Here is a 19288-nt window from a genome sequence, read left to right on the forward strand (position 1 = left end):
GTTTGCTTAGAATTGACAGGAGGATGAGTAGCCTCCTTTAGATACACATGTTTTTGTGTGGCTCACAGCCAGGAAATCTCATCTCATAAGATGATGGCAAGGGTAGGAAAAAGTGATCAAAACTAGCGAGTACCGAGAATAGTCCTTCTTTATTTTCTTAAAATGTTTATCTGCCCTTAGACATCTTTACAGATTAACCAGGGGTTCAGGTAGCTTACATAGAAAGTCCTACAATCCCTTTCTTATCCTTAAAGATCATCTGTCCTTGTCCTTTGCTTTCTTGAATTCAAAGGCTATGCTTTCTCCATCACTTCTACTAGAAGAGTGTTCCCTATATTCTTAACTCTTTTGAAAAGAAATATTTTCTTAGGCTTTAAGGATTGTACACAGTTTCTTTGTGTGACCATGCTGCATATCCCAGCTGGATATGTCTAGTATTTGTGGGGAAGGAGCTATGAATTTACAAACTAATAGAGCAGATGAATCTTATTGCTTTAGATGAAGAACACTCTCGGTACTCCAAGCTATTGCTAGCTTCACAGAAGCAACTTCTACAGCAAGTGATCTGGGAGGAGAAAGTGGCACTGCTTCAACAGTATGAAGAAGAGAAACAGAATCCTGAAGCCTGCTTTATCCAGGCAGCCATTCAAGAGTTGAAGGTGAGAGCCAGTTAGAGACAAAAGAGGAACAAAATCATACTCAAAATTACTTTGGGTGAAGTGGGACCGCCCGGCAAATTTAGATGACCACCCAGCTGTTATCTATCAGGAATCCTGCTGCTGCCACCGCTCAATATAAAAAAATCCCCCCCAAAAACCATCTCTTACCGGCTTGGAGATGCAAACTCATGCTTCGGGGCTCTAAGGTGTGTGTGCCGGCTTCCCTTTTCTTCCCTCCGAAACCGGAAGTTACGTCCGGGGGGGGGGGGGGGGAAAGAAGAGAAGGAAAGCTGGCATGAGTTTGCTACAGGCTAAGGCAGGAGACTGGTCAACGACTGATAGAAGCTTACAACTTGCTTCGGGCCTTCCTCGCTGCCGGGTCCTGTCTACTTTCTGTTTCCGCGAAGGCAGGATCCGGCAACGAGGAAGGGCCGAAGCAAATTGTAAGCTTCCCTCCGTCGCTGACCTATGCCTAATGAGGCAAAAAAGTCACGGCGCAAGGGAAGCCTCCCCTTCGCTTGCTTGGAAACTTCACCGCAGTGCAGGATGCCTATGGTGCAGGACAGGACACTGAACAAGTCAGACCTCGCACTCTCTTCCATGCTGTCCTTCGCAGCCTCGTAGCGAACAAGGAATCTTTCCGGGAGCTCGAGTAAGTGACGTCATTGTGCGAGGGGGTTGCAATAGTAGAAGTCACGTGGACTGGTCTGGACTTGTACATTATAGGGGTGTGAGTGACATAACTCCATGATTGATATGATTGATTACTAGTTGACAAAGGGCCAAAATTCATTTGTGGATATGTTTTAATATTATTTTATATTTAGCAATTTGTCACTGGAAAAAAAACTGTGCAGGTACAGTAGTACTGTGGTATTTTTTTCCCCCCAGGATTTGAAATTACTATAAAGTTTTATTTAAAAGTTTGTTTAGCTCTTGGTAGGATAGTAATTGTGAATCATTTCTAACCAAAATTTGTATGTCTACTCAGTAAACAGGGACGTTCAAGATGCTGAGTGCAAAAAAATAATAATAATAATAATAATAAAAAGAGAGAGAGAGAAAACTTAAAAAATGGTGAACATGTGTCATATGAATATAAAGGAATGAAAAAGCAAATATAAGGGGCCTGTATGCAAAAACTTAAATAGCTATGTGTATAAAATAGCTCGGTTTGCATCTTGGAGATAAAGATTTTTTAAATTGAAAATGTAAAATTATGTCAAAATTTCTGGGATGTGGTTATTCGTCCCCCTTCCTCCCAGCAGGTCTACCATCTCTCCTCCCACACTAGGTCCAACATCCATAGTCAGTGGAATGCTTTTTTGTTTGGGGGGCCCAAAAGCACTGCCAAGGCTCCACCCCAGACCAGCCACCATACTAATAATAATACTAATTGCAAATGCCATTTCTTCCATTCATTTTTCACATACACACAATATAATCTTATTAATAATACATAATGGTAACCATAAAATTAAACTACACAAAGCACACTCTTTTACCCCTCCCCACCTTGCACAGCATTTCTTCCTCTCTCCTCCACCCCCATGTGCAACGTCCACTATCTCTCTCTTATTCCTTCCCTTGCTGCAAAGGGAGTGAGGAAAAAGATAGAGGGATCCAGGGTATATCGCTCCAACTCCTTCTACTGCCACATCCAACATTTCTTCCTCTCTCATCCCCCTTGGACTGTGTGCAGCATCTTTTGCCCCTGCCCACAAGCCCCATGCTCAACATTTCTCCTTCTATTACCCCTTTCCAGAACCATGCAACATCTCTTCCTCCATTCCCTCCACCTCCAGGTCCAACATTCTTCCCTCTTGCATCTGTCTCACTGTTCCTTCTCCACCACCACATCCAACATTTCTCCCTCTCATCTCTCTCTACCTTACTCCTATCCCACCAACATGTCCAACAATTCTCTTCCTATGCCCAACATTCTCCTCTTTCTTCCTTACCCCATGTACACCATCTCTTACCCTCACACCCATGCTCAGCAATTTTCCCTTTCTATTTCCTCCACCACAGCATCTCTTTCCTTCTATCCTTCCATCCTGTGTCCCAAGTTCATGCCCTTTCCCTCCCTTCCTTCTGTATCCCGTTTGTGCCCCCCTCCCTCCTTCCTTACAGACTTTGTCTTAAGTTTGTGTCCCCTCTCTTCCTTCTGTGTCCCAACATGTCCCTCTCTCCATCCTGTGTCCCTAGTTCTTGCTCCCACCCTTCTTCCTTCCTTTGTCTCAAGTTCATGCCCCTCCCTCCTTCCTTACTGACATTTTCTCTGCGTACAGTGTGCTTTGTGTTTTTTTTAAATTTTATTGTTGGTAGATCATTTTGACTTGGTCATTTTAAAAGTAGCTCGCAAGCCAAAAAAGTGTGGGCACCCCTGCTGTAGAGCCATTTCTTGTATGACTGGATGAGCTATATTTCTCTTTTCTTTTTTTTTTTTTTTTTTTTAAGTTTAAATTCATGCAGAAATAAATGGCTAGATTGAACCTACTTCATTAACACCTTTCCCTTTTTTTAAACCTCTATACCATTTGAAAGAAGGCAAATATCTAATTATTCCCTTCTAGAATTGGATACTTCTTAAATTTAGTAAAAATATTCTTGCACAAGTGTCAAACCTTAAAGGAAGTCATATTGAGCATTGGAAAATAATAATAGACTAATAAAAAATAGTACACATTTAGGGCTCCTTTTAATAAGTTGTGATAGTGGTTTTAGCGTGGCTTAGCGCGTGCAGAATTGCCATGTGCACTAGATGCTAATGCCAGCATTGAGCTGGCTTTAAGTTTTCTCGCTTAGTGCGGGTGTTTGCATGTGCTAAAAATGCTAGCGCACCTTAGTAAAAGAGGGGGTTAATTTTCCCCATCCCTCCCCACCCGGCTACAAAAAATTTCTGGGGAGAACCCTGTATAAGCTATATGTAACAAATGGTTTCATACCTAAATTAGAGCAGAACAAGTAGGGGTCTATGTGTAAGATGTTTTATCTCTAGGTTAACTGTTATTTTGTGGCATATAGGATCGAGAGAAAGTGCTTTCCCATGATGAAAGTTGTGTTACAACTCTGGAAGATCTGACCTTGGCTGAGCCTACATTGATCACAAATCTTCCCCAGGAAAATGAGGTATAGTCTTTACCAAATATGAACTAGTTTCTCCTCCTCTTGTTCATGGCTTCTTTTTAGAGAATAACATGGGGATGGGTACCCACGCAGGGACAGGAACAGAGCCCACAGGGACAAACTTTGTCCCTATGTCATTTTTGTAAAATCTTGAGACTAGTATCATTATGTAAAAACTTCACACATCTTAGACAATTGGCAACTGAATTCAATGATTAAAAAAATGGCAGAAGCTGCATTCAGATTTAAGTAAACTACTGTTAAAATGACATAATTTGTGTCTGCCTTGGATATGGCAACAAGTCTTGTCTACTGATCAGACTCCTACCATCTGCAATGTCCTTTCATCATGTGCCCAGCTGCTCAAGCATCTTACTGGTTGAGTGGAAGGCGACAGAGGGTAGTGATCAACGGAGATCGCTCTGAGGAAAGGGATGTTACCAGTGGTGTACCTCAAGGTTCTGTTCTTGGGCCTGTTTTTAACATTTTTATAAATGATATTGCTGAAGGATTGTAGGGTAAGATTTGCTTCATTGTGGATACCACCAAAATCTAATAAGAGTAGACATGCCGGATGGTGTGAATAACATAAAGAAAGACCCGGCGAAGCTTGAAGAATGGTCTGAGATTTGGCAGCTAAAATTGCATGCTAAGAAATGCAAGGGTCATGCGTTTGGGCTGCAAAAACCCGAGGGAACAGTACAGTTTAGGGGGTGAAGAACTTATGTGCATGACAGAAGAGCGGGGCTTGGGTGTGATTTATGTGATCTTAAGGTGGCTAAACAGGCTGAAAAGGTGACGGCGAAAGCTAGAAGGATGCTAAGTTGCATAGAAAGAGGTATGGCCAGTGGGAAAAAGGAGGTATTGATGCCCCTGTAGAATCCTTTGGTGAGACCTCATTTAGAATATTGTGTACAATTCTGGAGGCTGCACCTTCAAAAAGATATAAAAGGATGGCTACTAAAATGGTATGTAGTCTTCATCATAAGGCGTATGGGGACAGATTTAAAAATCTCAATCTGTATACTTTGGAGGAAAGGCAGGAGAGGGGAGATATGATAGACGTTTAAATACCTACATAATGTAAATGCGCGTGAGTTGAGTCATTTGAGAGGAAACTCTGCAATGAGAGGGAATAGGATGAAGTTAAGAGGTGATAGGCTCAGGAATAATTTAAGGAAATACTTATTTACAGAAAGGGTGGTAGATGCATGGAACAGTCTCCCAGAAGAGGTGGTGGATACAGAGACTGTCTGAATTCAAAAGAGCCTGGGATAGGCAGGTGGGATCTCTCAAAGAGATAATGGTTACTGCGGATGGGCAGACTAGATTGGCAATTTGGCATTTATGTTTCTATGTTACTGTTACTGCAACAGATTTATCCATTGTTCCTGGCGTCAAGGAGCATTTCCAACATTTAATAGATACTTATTTTCTTGTTCATCCACTACACAGTTTAAGTTCTCTTCTACACCCATGTCTGAAAAACAATACAATTACCTTCCCAGATGATGTAAAGACTTAGGCAACTGAATGTTTGGGAAGGTTGTACTAAAATCAGATCAAAATGGAAGGCTCTATTTGTGATTTATAAACAGTTGTATAGAATATTGTGTATTTTTATAGTTAGTTAAAATGATTTAAATATAGAACCATAAGTGTTTGAGGCTTGTGCAAATGAGGACAGAACTTGTGGGGACAGAGTCCATAGGGATGGAACCCACAGGGGTGGGAATGGGGACAGAGCCGACGGGGACTAACTTTGTCCCCGTGTCATCCTTTACATTAAGCCTTGCACACTATTTATTTTCCAAATTTTGTATTGATTTTATAATATCAATGTATTAGCAGGGTGAGACCCACAAAATTTTCAACTTGCACACATTACCTTCAGCATAGTGAAATCCTCCTATGAATTTTTCCTCCTGCATTGGTCTCTTATGACCTGTATTTCAAATGCTGTCCCCTTCCCCCTCAAATGTCTGTGTTTGATTCTGAAGTGTCTCTGTCTCAGAATGTTTTGCAGTATTTAGATGCTTTTGAGAATGAGGTGGGCTCTACTGTTGCTGCACTGTTGCCTGAGGAGGTTGGGAATGTGGAGGCCGCAGGAAGAAATGATGCTGAAACCAATAATGTTAAAAAGAGCCAGAAGGAATCGCAAGCTGCAAATGTTACTGGACCTTGTAATAACTCTACCTTCTACTACTTTTATCAAGGTGCGTGTAAGGTGGCAGGTAGGGGTGGAATTTGGGTAGTAGAGATGTGAGGGGATGGGTCATGCAGGCATGTCACTTTCCTTTGCAGTAGAGATTGTGCATTTCTAGGGGAGGAGGAGTACAGATAAGATTGGTCTATTGCAGTGCCTGAATGGGTTGGGAACATGTTCGCAGCATACTCGTGCCATGGCTGATGTCTTTGCAGCTGAGGATGGGCAGTACATGTACCTGCACCCTGTGAATGTTCGCAGCCTGGTTCAGGAGTATGGCAGCCTGGAGAATTGTCCAGAAAAGATCACTGGTGCTGTGGTGGAGATTGATGGACACACTGTGACAGAGGTGAGTTTAGATTTGTTCATGTTTGTTTTTGGTTTTTTTTAATTCTTTATTCGTTTTTACATATTACAACAAGTGTATCAGAAAAATCATTCAAACTTATAAATATACACTTGATTAACTTTCATATATCATTAAAAATATAACTTTTCAGCCAATATCTATATGCTATAATATTTTAAATATTATGAACTATTCCTAGTATCTAAACAATTGATATCAAGTTAGAAAACCCTCCCAACCCCTCCCTCCCCTTACAAAAGTTCCATCCCCAATACATCAAAAACAATTAAATACTCTTATACATTATAGGATTTAATCTTTTATTACCCACCCTTCCATGTCAAATATCTTACTTTGGGAAAACTTTATTACTCATTACAAAAATCTGTTAATGGTCTCCAAATCTTCTGAAATTTACCAAAATATCCTCTTTGTGTTGCTATTGTAAGCTCCATTTTATATATATATGACACACAGAATTCCACCAGAAACTGTAATTTAATCTGCTATGATTTTTCCAATTGAATGTAATCTGTTGAATGGCAACTCCAGTCAATATAAATAAAAGTTTGTTATTATTTGACGAAATCTGACTCTTCGCTCTCATTGACATGCCAAATAAAATAGTATCATATGTCAAGGCTACCAGATTCTCTAATATCCTATTGATTTGAGGCCAAATTGATTTCCAAAATACTAATATAAATGGACAATAGAATAAAAGATGATCTAATGTCTCAGCCTCAAGATGACAGTGCCAACATCTATTAGACTTAGAGCTATCCAGTTTTTGTAAACGAACAGGGGTCCAAAAAGCTGTATGCAAAAGAAAGAACCAAGTTTGTCTCAGATGCTGACACTGTACATCTCATCCTCCAAGACCAAATTCGTGGCCATTGAGACGCATTAATTTGATGCTTAATCTCAATGCTCCAAATGTCCCGAAGACCAGTTTTTGGTTTTTTTATTCACAAATCCAGATATTAATTTATACCACTGTGCAGCCTGGTGTCCCATGAAATCTATCTGAAAGCATAAGAATTCCAAACTATATTGATTAATAAGAGTTTTCCATTCAGGGAACCCCGCCTGTGATTTGTTGAGACCAAATTTATGTTGCAATTGTGAAAACTCAAGCAGCTTACCATTAGATATTACATCTTCCAATGTGCGTATTCCTGCCATCATCCAATGTTTCCAGATAATTTTAAAACCGCCAATTTTGATCTTGGGGTTTAACCAAATCGTTTTGAGTTGTCGATTTATTTATCGGAATAGGAGTTAGATTATTTACATATCTTAAAGTTTTCCATGTATCAACAAATATTCTAAGATCTTTATATAACCTTGGCATTTTGATACTAAGAACATGACCAAGTCGCAAAGGAAACATGAGTCACCATTCTAACCAAAACCAGTCTGGGATATTATCATTGGGCTCTGGGAGGACCCAATACATACCTTGACGCAAAATATTTGTTCATGTTGAGGAAAGCCTCTTCGTTGGTGAGGGGTCTTTGAACACTATTTTTTCTTATAGCTTTACTAATCATACTGGAATTCCATTGTATAGCTTTTTCTGCATTGTACCAGATTATATTTGAGAGAGAGCATAATGAACCCGACCCCTGTTCCTGAGCATTGATTGGTTTCACTTTTTCACTGTAGGAAGTGAGACGGCGTCACAGATACTTGAAGCACCTGCCTCTCACATGTGAGTTCAGCCTTTGTGAACTGGACCTGCTACCACCATTCATCTCCAAGCAGACCCTGGCCATGTTTACAGGTCTTTATTCCATATCCACTATAGTTTTTTGTTTGTTTTTTTTTGTGCTACAGCAGAGATACAGGAGTTTGAGATGGTGGGATTCAGCCTTCCTTTTCTCGCGTATACCAGAATTGTAGCAATGAAGGCTTTGTGGAAGAATACATGGCTTTTTGGAGCTTTGGCTGGTGGCTGTTTGAGAAGAGTGCAGGAGCTGTATGGCCACAAAGCTTGGAGAATGAGGAAAGGTTGCGCTGTAAACTTGGACGGAGGTAGGGGAGGTCATGTTCAGAGCTTGTACTATGTTTTTTGCTGTGTACATCCCAGGTGAAATTGAGAAGAGAAGACGCCTGCGACTGAAGAAGGCTGAAGATGAGCAACGTCGGGAACGCAGAATTGAGATGGAGGAGAAGAAGAAACAGGGCAAATGTAAGTAAACCTACATGGAAATAGCTGACACTGTAAAATTATGTGGATCTTGATGTATATTGCTCTGTCCTATCCCTATTACCCTACTGATTTTTTTTCTGTTTATTTTTAATACACCACTTTCTTTTCCTCCAAAACACCACCTACTAGTGTTCTATTCCATTCCAGTATTTTATATTTATTTTCCACTAACTCCCAGTATGAGAGAGATTATTTAAGATCAGAATGGAGCAGTAGCCTGAGAACTAGGGGTATCGGGTTCAATTCCTACTGCAGCTTCTTGTGACTCTGGGTAAGTTACTTAACCTTCCATTGCCCCAGGTACACAATAAGTACCTGTAGATAATATGTAAACTACTCGGATCATAACCCCAGAAAGGCAGTACATCAAATCCATTTCCCTTTGAGTAAAGCAGGGTAGTAAGTAAAAGAGATGTATCTTATTTTATAGCATAAGGCCTCAACTGGGGAGTTAAGAGTACATTTCAGTGCAATAGGGATGGTATCCAACTGTGCTTGCAAGCATACTGCAGAAGATGTCAAACACAGCTTTTCAACTCCTCCTCCTTCTCCATGGTTTCTGCTGGCCCCTTCCTTCTGCAAGCAAGCATGAAAGCGTCTTTCTGATCTGCTGTTTTATTTTTTTTATTGTATTGTGGTTTTTGGAGATCCCAGTTTTAAGGGACTTTTCTGCCTACTCAGAGAAGAGCAGACATTTAAGTCTGCAGCTGGCAGGTGTATCCCTTGGGGACCTGTACAGCCAGCCTGCTGAAGATTTGTTGAGCTCAGGGTTCTGAGCCCTCAGCATTTGCTCACTTCCTTGACTTGGTCAGGAGCTTGAGCACAGGCTGTTAGGCATCAAAAGCGGTCCTTCAGGTGCTCAGGGTGGCAACTGCAATTTCCCCTCACCCCCTTCCCAAATTGTGTATTGGTAATGGAACCCATGCTGGATGGGGTCATACTGGACTTAGTGCTTACAAACGGGGAAAGTGTCTCTGTTACAGTGGGTGATCATCTGGCTTCCAGTGATCACTACATGGTACGGTTTAATATTAAGACTGCTATAGAGAGGGCTCATTCAAAAGTAAAGGTTCTAGACTGAAAAACTAACTTTGTTTGAATGGGGGATTACCTCAAAGAATTGTCTGGATGGGAACGTCTGGAAGGAGTAGAAATGCAGTGGGCAAAATAGAAAGGAGTTATTGCAATGGCAACAGACCTTTTTGTGAGGTAAGTAAGAGGAAAAGGCTGCTTTGGTTCTGAAAAGTAGTAGCTGAGAAGGTAAGAAATAAGAGGTTAGCTTTCATAAACTACAAAAGATAGCAGAAAGAAGAAGACAGGTAAAAATATTTGAAAAATTTGAGAGGCTGGTCAAGTAGTTAGGAAAGCAAAGATACAAATGGAAGAAAAATAGCTGACACGGTAAGACGGGGAGACAAAACATGTTTTAGATATATCAGTGAGAGAGTGTGATGTCAAGCCACTGAGCAGACGTCGGTGGAGTGACCTCTTGCAACTCCTCTCTGTTTTAGCATTCTTTTTCCCCCACTATCGGAACTTTCACCTCTCTATCCCAGGTGATATGCCCAGGCCTTGAGGGCGAATTATATGCTGAATTTTGAGCTTAATAACCTCTAAACTGCCGCACCGAGAGAGAGATTGGGCCCATGCTGGGGATTCCAAGATGGTGGCGACGAGCCTTCCCAGCCGCTTTCAGTCAGCTCGGCATGGGTGGCAGAAGTGGTACCGAAGTTAAAAAAAAATATTGGAGGGCTCGCTGACCACCAAATTGCAACCCAGCATTGACAAATTTAGACGTTGTAGACACAAAGAGTTTTCTACCTGCCAGCAGCACCTGCCCACCCTGGAAGATAATATGCAGCAATGCAAGACTGACTATCAGTACCTCCGAGCACAAATCGTGGCTCTCGAAGAGAAGATTGAAGACCTGGAAAACCGGTCTTGCCAGGGGAATCTGCAGCTGATTGGTCTCCCTGAAACTGGATCTCTCATTCATTGAACCTCCTGACAACACATGGACCGCTTTGTATCGAAAGGGACCACAAGTTAGGGCCGCTGGATGTGTATAGTCATCTTTAAACTGCTTAATTCAGCGCACAAGCAGGACATCCTACGGGCCATACGGACTACTCACCTTAAGGGGAGGGGCCTCAGGCGTGTGAACTAGTCAGGGCCTTGGGCTCCTCCCTCTGTATTGGTGAGAGAAATTATAGGAGAGGATGGGGTCTCCCATAGAACTAATGTAGAAATTGCAGATTAATTAAAAATTTTTTATCAACAATTGTATATCTCTGAAGGACAGAAGCTAAGGTGGTCACAAATACGTAACTAAAAACCATATAATTTTCTTACTGGAGTCGGTTATACAGATAGGCTGATATGTAGCCAGGGCAGATCAGGAACTGGTCTGGCAAGACTATTTTGTTTTCCTTTTTTAAAATTTTATATACCATTCTCCCAGGGGAACTCAGAACGGTTTACATGAATTTATTCAGATACTCAAGCATTTTCTCCCTGTCTGTCCTGGTGGGCTCACAATCTAAATGAGGGGATTAAGTGACTTGCCCAGGGTCACAAGGAGCAGCATGGGTTTGAACCCACAACCTCAGGGTGCTGAGGCTGTAGCTTTAACCACTGCACCACACTCTCCCTCTTAACGAAAGGAAAATAACAGGTGAGGCTAAATTTCTCTATTTCTAGTTCTTCAGTTTGTCCAGATATCTCTGCCTACAGTTACTGCAGAATATTCTGTCTCCAGGTAGGTATCTGCTTTATTCATTTTAACTTTCTTCAGGCTCTTTCTGGAACCCTGCAATAGTAGTAATAATAATAATAATTTATTTCTTATATACCGCCAAAGCCGTAGTAGTTCGAGGCAGTTTACAATAAAGGAGAGCTGGACAAACATCGAAAATAGGTACAATTAGCGGAAGAAGATACAATTAAGAGGGCTGGACAAGCAGCTCTTTTTTATTTTTATTTTTTAACAGGATACAGGTACAATATAATATAAGAAGGACAGGATAATCATTGAATGGAAGGTGCTACAATTAAAGGGAAGCAGTAATCTTTAAGTCTAGCCAGTAGGTATCGCCATTGCAGAATGACTGCTATTCCCCCTGTAGGAGAGTAGCCTTGGCCATTAGGGTGTGGAGGAGCTGAATTAATAATCAAGCCAGGTCTTCTGTATGGCACAGACACCAAATCAGCCCCCTGTTCACTGGTTCTTGCTAGCAGCAAAGCTTCCATTTCTGAATATGTAAAGTTCGAACAATTTTTTCTGATGCACTTGTTGTAATATGTAAAAATGAATAAAGAATTTTTAAACCACTTTGATTGGTTGTAACCACTGAAAGGCAATATATCAAATCCCATCGCCTTTCCTTTTGTTTTTGTGCTCTTTAGATCCTGAGGTTCATATTGCTCTGGAGAACCTGCAGCAGTTCCCTGCATTCAGTTCCTGTCAGCCTGATACAGCACTGTTGCTCACTCATGCCTCACCAATTTCTTCTGATAGCAGCATATCTCAGCCTGGTATGTCTTGTTACTGATGAGATACTAAGAGAGGAGAGACTTGTGCAATGGATTTGAAATAGTTTTATGTGCAGTTAGTCATTCTGTATGACCCACCCAGCCTATTTATACAAGCTGTTTAGCTTTTCTGTTCATTATTTTTGGAGATCCTCTGTTCTTAGCCCATGCTATCTTTGAATTCTGATTCTGCCCTTGTCTTCACTACCACTGGAAAGCTTTCCTGTCTCGTTCCTTTTCTGTTGAAGCTTTTGTGTCTAGTTCCCTTTCTGTTGAGAAACATTTCTGTATCGGGCAGTATTCAGCCCACGGAGGGCAGCAAATGCTGGCTACCACAGGTGAATCAGACCTGGATAATTGGTGCTGGCCCATATCTGGGTATTAGCACTATATTTCAGAGCTTAGGGTAGTTCCCAGACTGATATTAAACAACTATCCAGGCAAGTTAAGGCTGCTTTTTGTACAGTCCTACTTAGGTGCCTGGGCACTGACTATTGGCAATGCAAACATCGCATTGATTGTGAAATCTGTGAAGGATTTGCACGGAGGGTCGTGGTGGATTGCCTTTGATGCAAGAAGTTTTTCACCCCTGATGCAGCAAGAGCGAAACGGAGATTTCCCTGTTGGGTGGGCTGTTTACCCACGAGCCCCGGGTAGTGAGGCTTGGGAGTAAGCTTGATTGGAGACAGCTGGGACTTTGTGGACAGCTAAGTTTTTCTTTCTTCCTTGCTCAAGTTGTAATATTTCTGACTCTGCCTCTGGACTGCAATCTTTTTTTCACACAATGTTTGTATGTGAGATTTTGGTGTGCTGGATGTGAGGTGTTTTTTAGGGTGGCTGCTATTGTGCCTCATTTTTTCACCACTGTTTTTGATATAGTGAAGACACATAAGTGGAGTTTTTTTAGCCATATGAAGCTTAACTGAGGCTTTTTCTCCACTTTTTTTCTGTGTCTTCTTTTTTTTCAGACTGTGGGAGTATGTGTGATGTGTGGGTGGCCTTGTGTCCCATAAGACCCTTGATTGTTCGATTTAGGGCGCATTTTGAGGTAAATGGTGATTGTTTGTGTCCCTATCCTTAGTTAGTTTGAAGTGGTGAGGAAGATTTCCAAGCTCTAGCAAGTACTAACCGGGCTGCTACAAAAATATGGGAAACCAAGCGATGAACCAGGGGAGCTACTCCAGATAGGCAAATCTGTAAAAGACAATGCTCTGCCTGTTCAGGATAGGAGACCCCCCCCCCTGTAATCTGGTGAGCCAAAGCATAAACTGACTTCAAAATCCAACAATCTCACCAAATTTGAAATATGCTACTCTCCCTATCACACTCACGCCAACAGGCCCCATTACCCAAATTAAACCAAGCTTGTAAACGAGCTGGTGTATAGTACCAGCGAAAGAGCATTTTATGACCATTTTCCCGCAGCGTATTACTTATAGACACCGTTAGCAATGAAGAAATATTTATATCCTATGCTTTGAAGAGTGGGATTTTTTTTGTTAATTTGGAGTTTTTCCAGTTGGTCTAACTCACTATCTTCAGTGTATATCAGTGTGTTACTCAGCAAAAAGTGCTCCCATCACTTGGGTAGGTTGACCCTACAAGCCCTCTGAAGAGTTTGGAGTTGGATTTCCCTCCCCCCCACCCCATCCACCTACCCACTCTCTGTTTTACTACTGGTTTGTTTAAATATTCCCCTGGGGAGGCATTCAAGGAACCCCTCCCAAGGGAGGAGGTCAAAGCACAGGCATGACTTTGTGCGGAGGGCCAGAGAAGAGGAGGGTGGAGGGAGTTAAAATTCCAGAATATGTACTTATGGGGCACAGACATCCAGGCTAGTCAAGCCCCTGAAATCTGCCAGTATATCTTTGTTTTTAACCAAACTCTAGACCACTATAATGCTAAGTGTATTGTGGTTTTTAAATTATGGGGCCAAATCAGCACACCCAATCAAGGCCTAACCAGAGCAGGGCTGCACAGGTACTCACTTACAATCTGCTGGCGACTGGGAAGTACCGACTGGCTCAGGATAGGGATGTCACTTAGTAGTTAGTCTCCATCTGCTGATAGGAAAGTATATATGCACTCTGGAATGGTTGGAGAGACTTGAGAAAAGAAAAATAGCAGGTAAAGAACCTGACTTCTCCTTTGTACTCATCAGCCTCTAAGCATTACCCTTTCATCTACTGAGATGTATATTTATTTAATGGGCTCAACTCGGAAGTAGTGCATATCCTTTTCATTGCCACCCCAAGTACTTGGTATTATCCCAGGACAAGCAGGCAGCATATTCTCACATGTGGGTGACGTCATCCACGGAGCCCCAGCGCGGACAGCTTTTCAAGCAAACTTGATTGAAGTTTCAAGTTTGCACACTGCACCACGCATGTGTGTGCCTTCCTGATCCACTAGAGGGCGCATACCCTCCTCATGGTCCTCAGTTCTTAGTTTTCCGCTGAGCCAGAAAGACCTTGTCTCTCTTCTCTGCGTTCTTCTAAGTGCCTTTCTGGCACCGCGGCTTCTTTATTTTGTAGGGAGTCGCTGTGCGTTTGTTAATTGATCGTGTATTTCTTTGTTTCAAAAAAAAAAAAAAAGGACTTTTTATTGTGTTTTTCCTCCGGCAGGCCCTTTTTGGGCCTCAGCCATGCGGCCAGGCCTCATTTGCCTGCAGCTGTATTTTCTTCTTCCCTGGCCTCTCTCTGGGCTCACCTCGTGTGAGCAGAATGGCCGGGACCCTCTTTCCTTCGTTGGAATCGGACTGTGCAGCTTCGATCCCCGGTAAGTTTTTCTTTCTTTCTTTCTTCTAGGTGCGTTACCTCGGTAACGCCACCGGCTGAGTCTCAGGCATTCCAGGCATCGAGTGCGATCGTGCCCGCCTCTACGAGACCTTCAAAGCGTGCCTCCTTTCATGGGAATACTCATATCGAGGTTGCCCTTATGGAGTGCACTGCTGCACCTTTATTACCAGTTTCATTGGTACGGTGCCGACTTCTGAACCTCGATGTGCCTCGACGTCGACTGGAGCTTCGTGCCTTGACGTCGACTGGAGCTTCGTCCCTCGACGTCGACTGAGGCTTCGTGCCTCGACGGAGGCTTCGTGCCTCGACGTCGACTGAGGCTTGGTGCCTCGACGGAGGCTTGGTGCCTCGACGGAGGTTTGGTGCCTCGACGGAGGCTTCGTGCCTCGACGGGGACTGTGTGCCTCGACGTCGACGGGGGTTTCGTGCCTCGACGGAGGCTTGGTGCCTCGACGGAGGCTTGGTGCCTCGACGGAGGCTTGGTGCCTCGACGGAGGCTTGGGGCCTCGACGGAGGCTTGGTGCCTCGACGGAGGCTTGGGGCCTCGACGGAGGCTTGGGGCCTCGACGGAGGCTGCGTGCCTCGACGGAGGCTGCGTGCCTCGACGGAGGCTGCGTGCCTCGACGGAGGCTTGGGGCCTCGACGGAGGCTTGGGGCCTCGACGGAGGCTTGGGGCCTCGACGGAGGCTTGGGGCCTCGACGGAGGCTTGGGGCCCCGACGGAGGCTTGGGGCCCCGACGGAGGCTTGGGGCCCCGACGGAGGCTTCGTGCCCCGACGGAGGCTTCGTGCCCCGACGGAGGCTTCGTGCCCCGACGGAGGCTTCGTGCCTCGACGTCGACAGAGGCTTCGTACGTCGACAGAGGCTTCGTACGTCGACGGAGGCTTCGTGCCTCGACGTCGACGGAGGCTTCGTGCCTCGACGTCGACGGAGGCTTCGTGCCTCGACGGAGGCTTCGTACCTCGACGTCGACGAAGGTTTCGTGCCTCGACGGAGGCTTCGTGCCTCGACGGAGGCTTCGTGCCTCGACCTCGACGGAGGCTTCGTACGTCGACGGAGGCTTCGTACGTCGACGGAGGCTTCGTACGTCGACGGAGGTTTCGTGCCTCGACGTCGACGGAGGTTTCGTGCCTCGACGTCGACTGAGGATTCGTGCCTCAACGGAGGCTTCGTACCTCGACGTCGACGAAGGTTTCGTGCCTCGACGGAGGCTTCGTGCCTCGACGGAGGCTTCGTGCCTCGGCCTCGACGGAGGCTTCGTACGTCGACGGAGGTTTCGTGCCTCGACGTCGACGGCGGTTTCGTGCCTCGACGTCGACGGCGGTTTCGTGCCTCGACGTCGACGGAGGTTTCGTGCCTCGACGTCGACTGAGGCTTCGTGCCTCAACGGAGGCTTCGTGCCTCAACGGAGGCTTCGTACCTCGACGTCGACGGAGGTTTCGTGCCTCGACGTCGACTGAGGCTTCGTGCCTCAACGGAGGCTTCGTACCTCGACGTCGACGAAGGTTTCGTGCCTCGACGTCGACTGGGGGCTTGGTGCCTCGACGTCGACTGGGGCCTGGTGCCTCGACTGAGGCTTTGTGCCTCGACGTCGACTGCGGCTTGGTGCCTCACCACCGCCTGAGGCCTTGTGCCTCGACGTAGTATGCGGCTGGGTGTCTCGACGTCGTCTAAGGCTTTGTGCTTTGATTTTCTGACTCAATGTCGACTGGGGCTTGGGGTCTCGATGTCGACTGAGGCTGTGTGTCTTTGTACCTTCAACGTCTGCTGCGGCCGTGTGCTCCGCGTCATTTGACGCTGGTGCTTTGACGTCGCCTGATGCTTGTGCCTCGACGTCGACTGAGGCTGAGGGCCTCATCGTCGGCTGGAGCTCGGTGCCTCGTCGTTGCCGAGGCTTCGTGCCGTCGACGGAAGCTTTGTGCCTTGACGTCACTTGGGCCGTTTTACCTCGGCAGCGGCTGAGGTATTGGGCCTCGGCGTCAACTGCGGGTTTGCGCCTCGGCGTCTCCAGCTCCGGTTTGAGAGGCTTCCCCGCTTTCTCTTCGGTTCATTCCGGGCAGCCGTGACGGAATCTTGTAGTGCGGAGTTTGGTTTCCTGGAGGAGACTCTCTCCCTGCTCCGGCTCTATTGCTCCCGCCATGCGTCATCTCGCTTGGCGCAGAGTGTGGCTGAGGATCCGAACCTCCAGGGTCGTCTCGCCGCTTTTACTTGCGTGAGTTCTGCGCTTCTTCAGGCCTCTCTTGCGGTGGCCACTAACCGCCTCTCAGACCGCGACCGGTCCTTTGCCCCTCGGGACGCCTCCAGCTAAATCCCGTCTGCCTTGGTGGGTTGGTCTCCTTCTCCGAAGGGGCCCTCTGGATACCTTTCTTGTGTTATCTCGGCCTCCTTCGCAGCAGCCGCAATAGCTGCAGCAGCGCCGGGTTAGGGTTCAGCCGCCGGCTTCGGCGACTCCTGGCCGTCCTTTTGACTATTCTCGCATAGCCTCTGGGTTGCTCCCCTTCTGGGGATTCCTCCCCTCCCTTCGGGAGGGGTGTCTCTGTGTCTACGCACCGGGAGTATTGCCTCTCTTCTGTCGGTGGGCATTCCCATCCTCCCTTCTGCGTCTAGTCCTGGCCCTTCGTGACCTGCACTAGTTTCTAGTACGGGAGTGGGTCAGACTCTGCCCACCCCGGTCTCGGGAGTCCGTCGGGGCGGACCTGGACCCAGTTTGTCTGCGCTCCTTCTTGTCTCGGCCTCAGGGGGAGGCCCTTGTTTGTTTATGCCGGAAGGTGGCCCCTCTGTCCTCGGTCCGCCTCCGGTCTTTTCTGCCTCGGCAGGCTGCCTGTCGGCGCTTGAGTCAGCGGGTGTCTCAGCGGTCTTCGGCCTCGGATGAGCTGTTGCTGATCCTTTTTGGATCAGGGGTCTCCACGGTGATGTCCCGCTGTTCGTCTGGTTTCATCTTCGTGTTCCCCGCTGGACCCGAGCATCTCAGTGATGGCAGGATCGGGATCCCGCTTCCCAGCACATTGTGGTGCCTCCCTCCTGGACACGCTCGTTTCGTTGGTGGGCCACCACTTCGTATCCCCGCATCAGAAGGTTCTGCCGATGGACTCCTCGGCATGGGCTTAGGGGTGCACCTCGACGGCCTTCGGACTCAGGGTCCTTGGTCGGGTGCAGACTGTCGCAGCCGCATCAATCTGATGGAGCTCCGGGCCATTTACAATGCCGTGGAGGATTTTCGTTATGGGTTGCAAGATTGCGGGGTCCTGGTGCGTCCCGACATCTCGGTGGCGTTATTTCTGTGACCAAGCCAGGGTGTACAGGTTCCCTGTTACTTTGCAGGGAAGCCCTTCGTCATTGGCAGGGGACGTTACACCACTGCTTCTTTCTTCGGGCGGTGTTTTTCCAGGGCGTGCAGCATTGTCTGTTGGACACGTTGAGTCGCCCTTTTCGACCGCATGAATGGTTGCTCCATTCTCGGACTCTGCAGCATGTGGTTGTTCGGTGGGGAACCCAACAGGTAGTTCTGTTCGCTTCGCCCCTCACTCACTGGTTGCCTCGATATTGCTCGAGGATGTTCTCCTGGGTTCGCATCGAGGAGGATGCTTGCCTTCTCGATGGAATGGGCAGGTTCCTCTATGCGTTCCCTCCCTTTACTCTGATTCTCGGGTCTTTGATACACCTCCTGTCGGTCTGCGCCACCAGGATCTTGATGGCTCCTCTGTGGCCCTGGCGGCCATGGTTCTCCCTGCTCCTCCAGCGTGTCAGGGAGACTCAGCTTCTACCTATGTTCCCGTCTCCGCTGTCTCAGTGTTGCGGTTTCTGTTGCATTCCAATCTGCAGTCTCTACACTTATCAGCTTGGTTTCTCGCAACGTGCCTCCCTCCTTCTGTTTCTCTCAGTCGGTGGGGGTGTTCTCGAGGCCTCTCGAAAGATCTCCACTCGGCAATGCTTTTCCCAGATATGGTCCTGATTTGCTGAGTGGTGTGCTGAGCACCGCATGGATTCGCTCTCTGCCTCCTTGCCTTCAGTGCTGGATTTTCTGTTGCACTTGTCTCGGTCTGGTCTCAAATCTACATCTATTCGAGTCCACCTCTGTGCTTTTGCTGCCTTTCTTCGGCCGCTAAATGGGACGCTGCTCTCCGTCCACCAGATGGTTTCCCGTTTTATGAGGGATTTCTTCATTGTACATCCCTCCGGTGGTTTGGGATCTTTGTGTGTTCCTGGCTCAATTGGTGATACCTCCATTTGATTCCATTGATGAAGCTCTTTTGAATTACTTCACCTGGCAGGTGGGTTTCCTGGTTGCTCTCACGTCTGCTCGCAGAGTCAGTGAGCTGCAAGCTCTGGTTGCGGACCCGTCTTTTCCTGTATTTCATCATGACATGGTGGTCCTGCGTACTCAACCCCAGTTCTTGTCCAG

At 46.1% G+C, this 19288-nt stretch overlaps 1 protein-coding gene across 1 annotated transcript in view; it reads left to right on the forward strand.

Annotated features, from left to right (window-relative positions):
• RNF10 (ring finger protein 10) overlaps nucleotides 1-19288 on the forward strand; it is a 70875-nt gene that overhangs the window by 34869 nt on the left and 16718 nt on the right. Inside the window, exons 7-13 of the mRNA XM_033954629.1 lie at nucleotides 499-659; nucleotides 3687-3791; nucleotides 5803-6004; nucleotides 6210-6343; nucleotides 8012-8129; nucleotides 8436-8537; nucleotides 11964-12092. Of these exons, the coding sequence (XP_033810520.1) occupies nucleotides 499-659; nucleotides 3687-3791; nucleotides 5803-6004; nucleotides 6210-6343; nucleotides 8012-8129; nucleotides 8436-8537; nucleotides 11964-12092 (951 nt within the window). The remainder of the gene's footprint in view (nucleotides 1-498; nucleotides 660-3686; nucleotides 3792-5802; nucleotides 6005-6209; nucleotides 6344-8011; nucleotides 8130-8435; nucleotides 8538-11963; nucleotides 12093-19288) is intronic.

Source organism: Geotrypetes seraphini, chromosome 8 (assembly GCF_902459505.1).
Source record: "Geotrypetes seraphini chromosome 8, aGeoSer1.1, whole genome shotgun sequence".
NCBI lineage: Eukaryota > Metazoa > Chordata > Amphibia > Gymnophiona > Dermophiidae > Geotrypetes > Geotrypetes seraphini.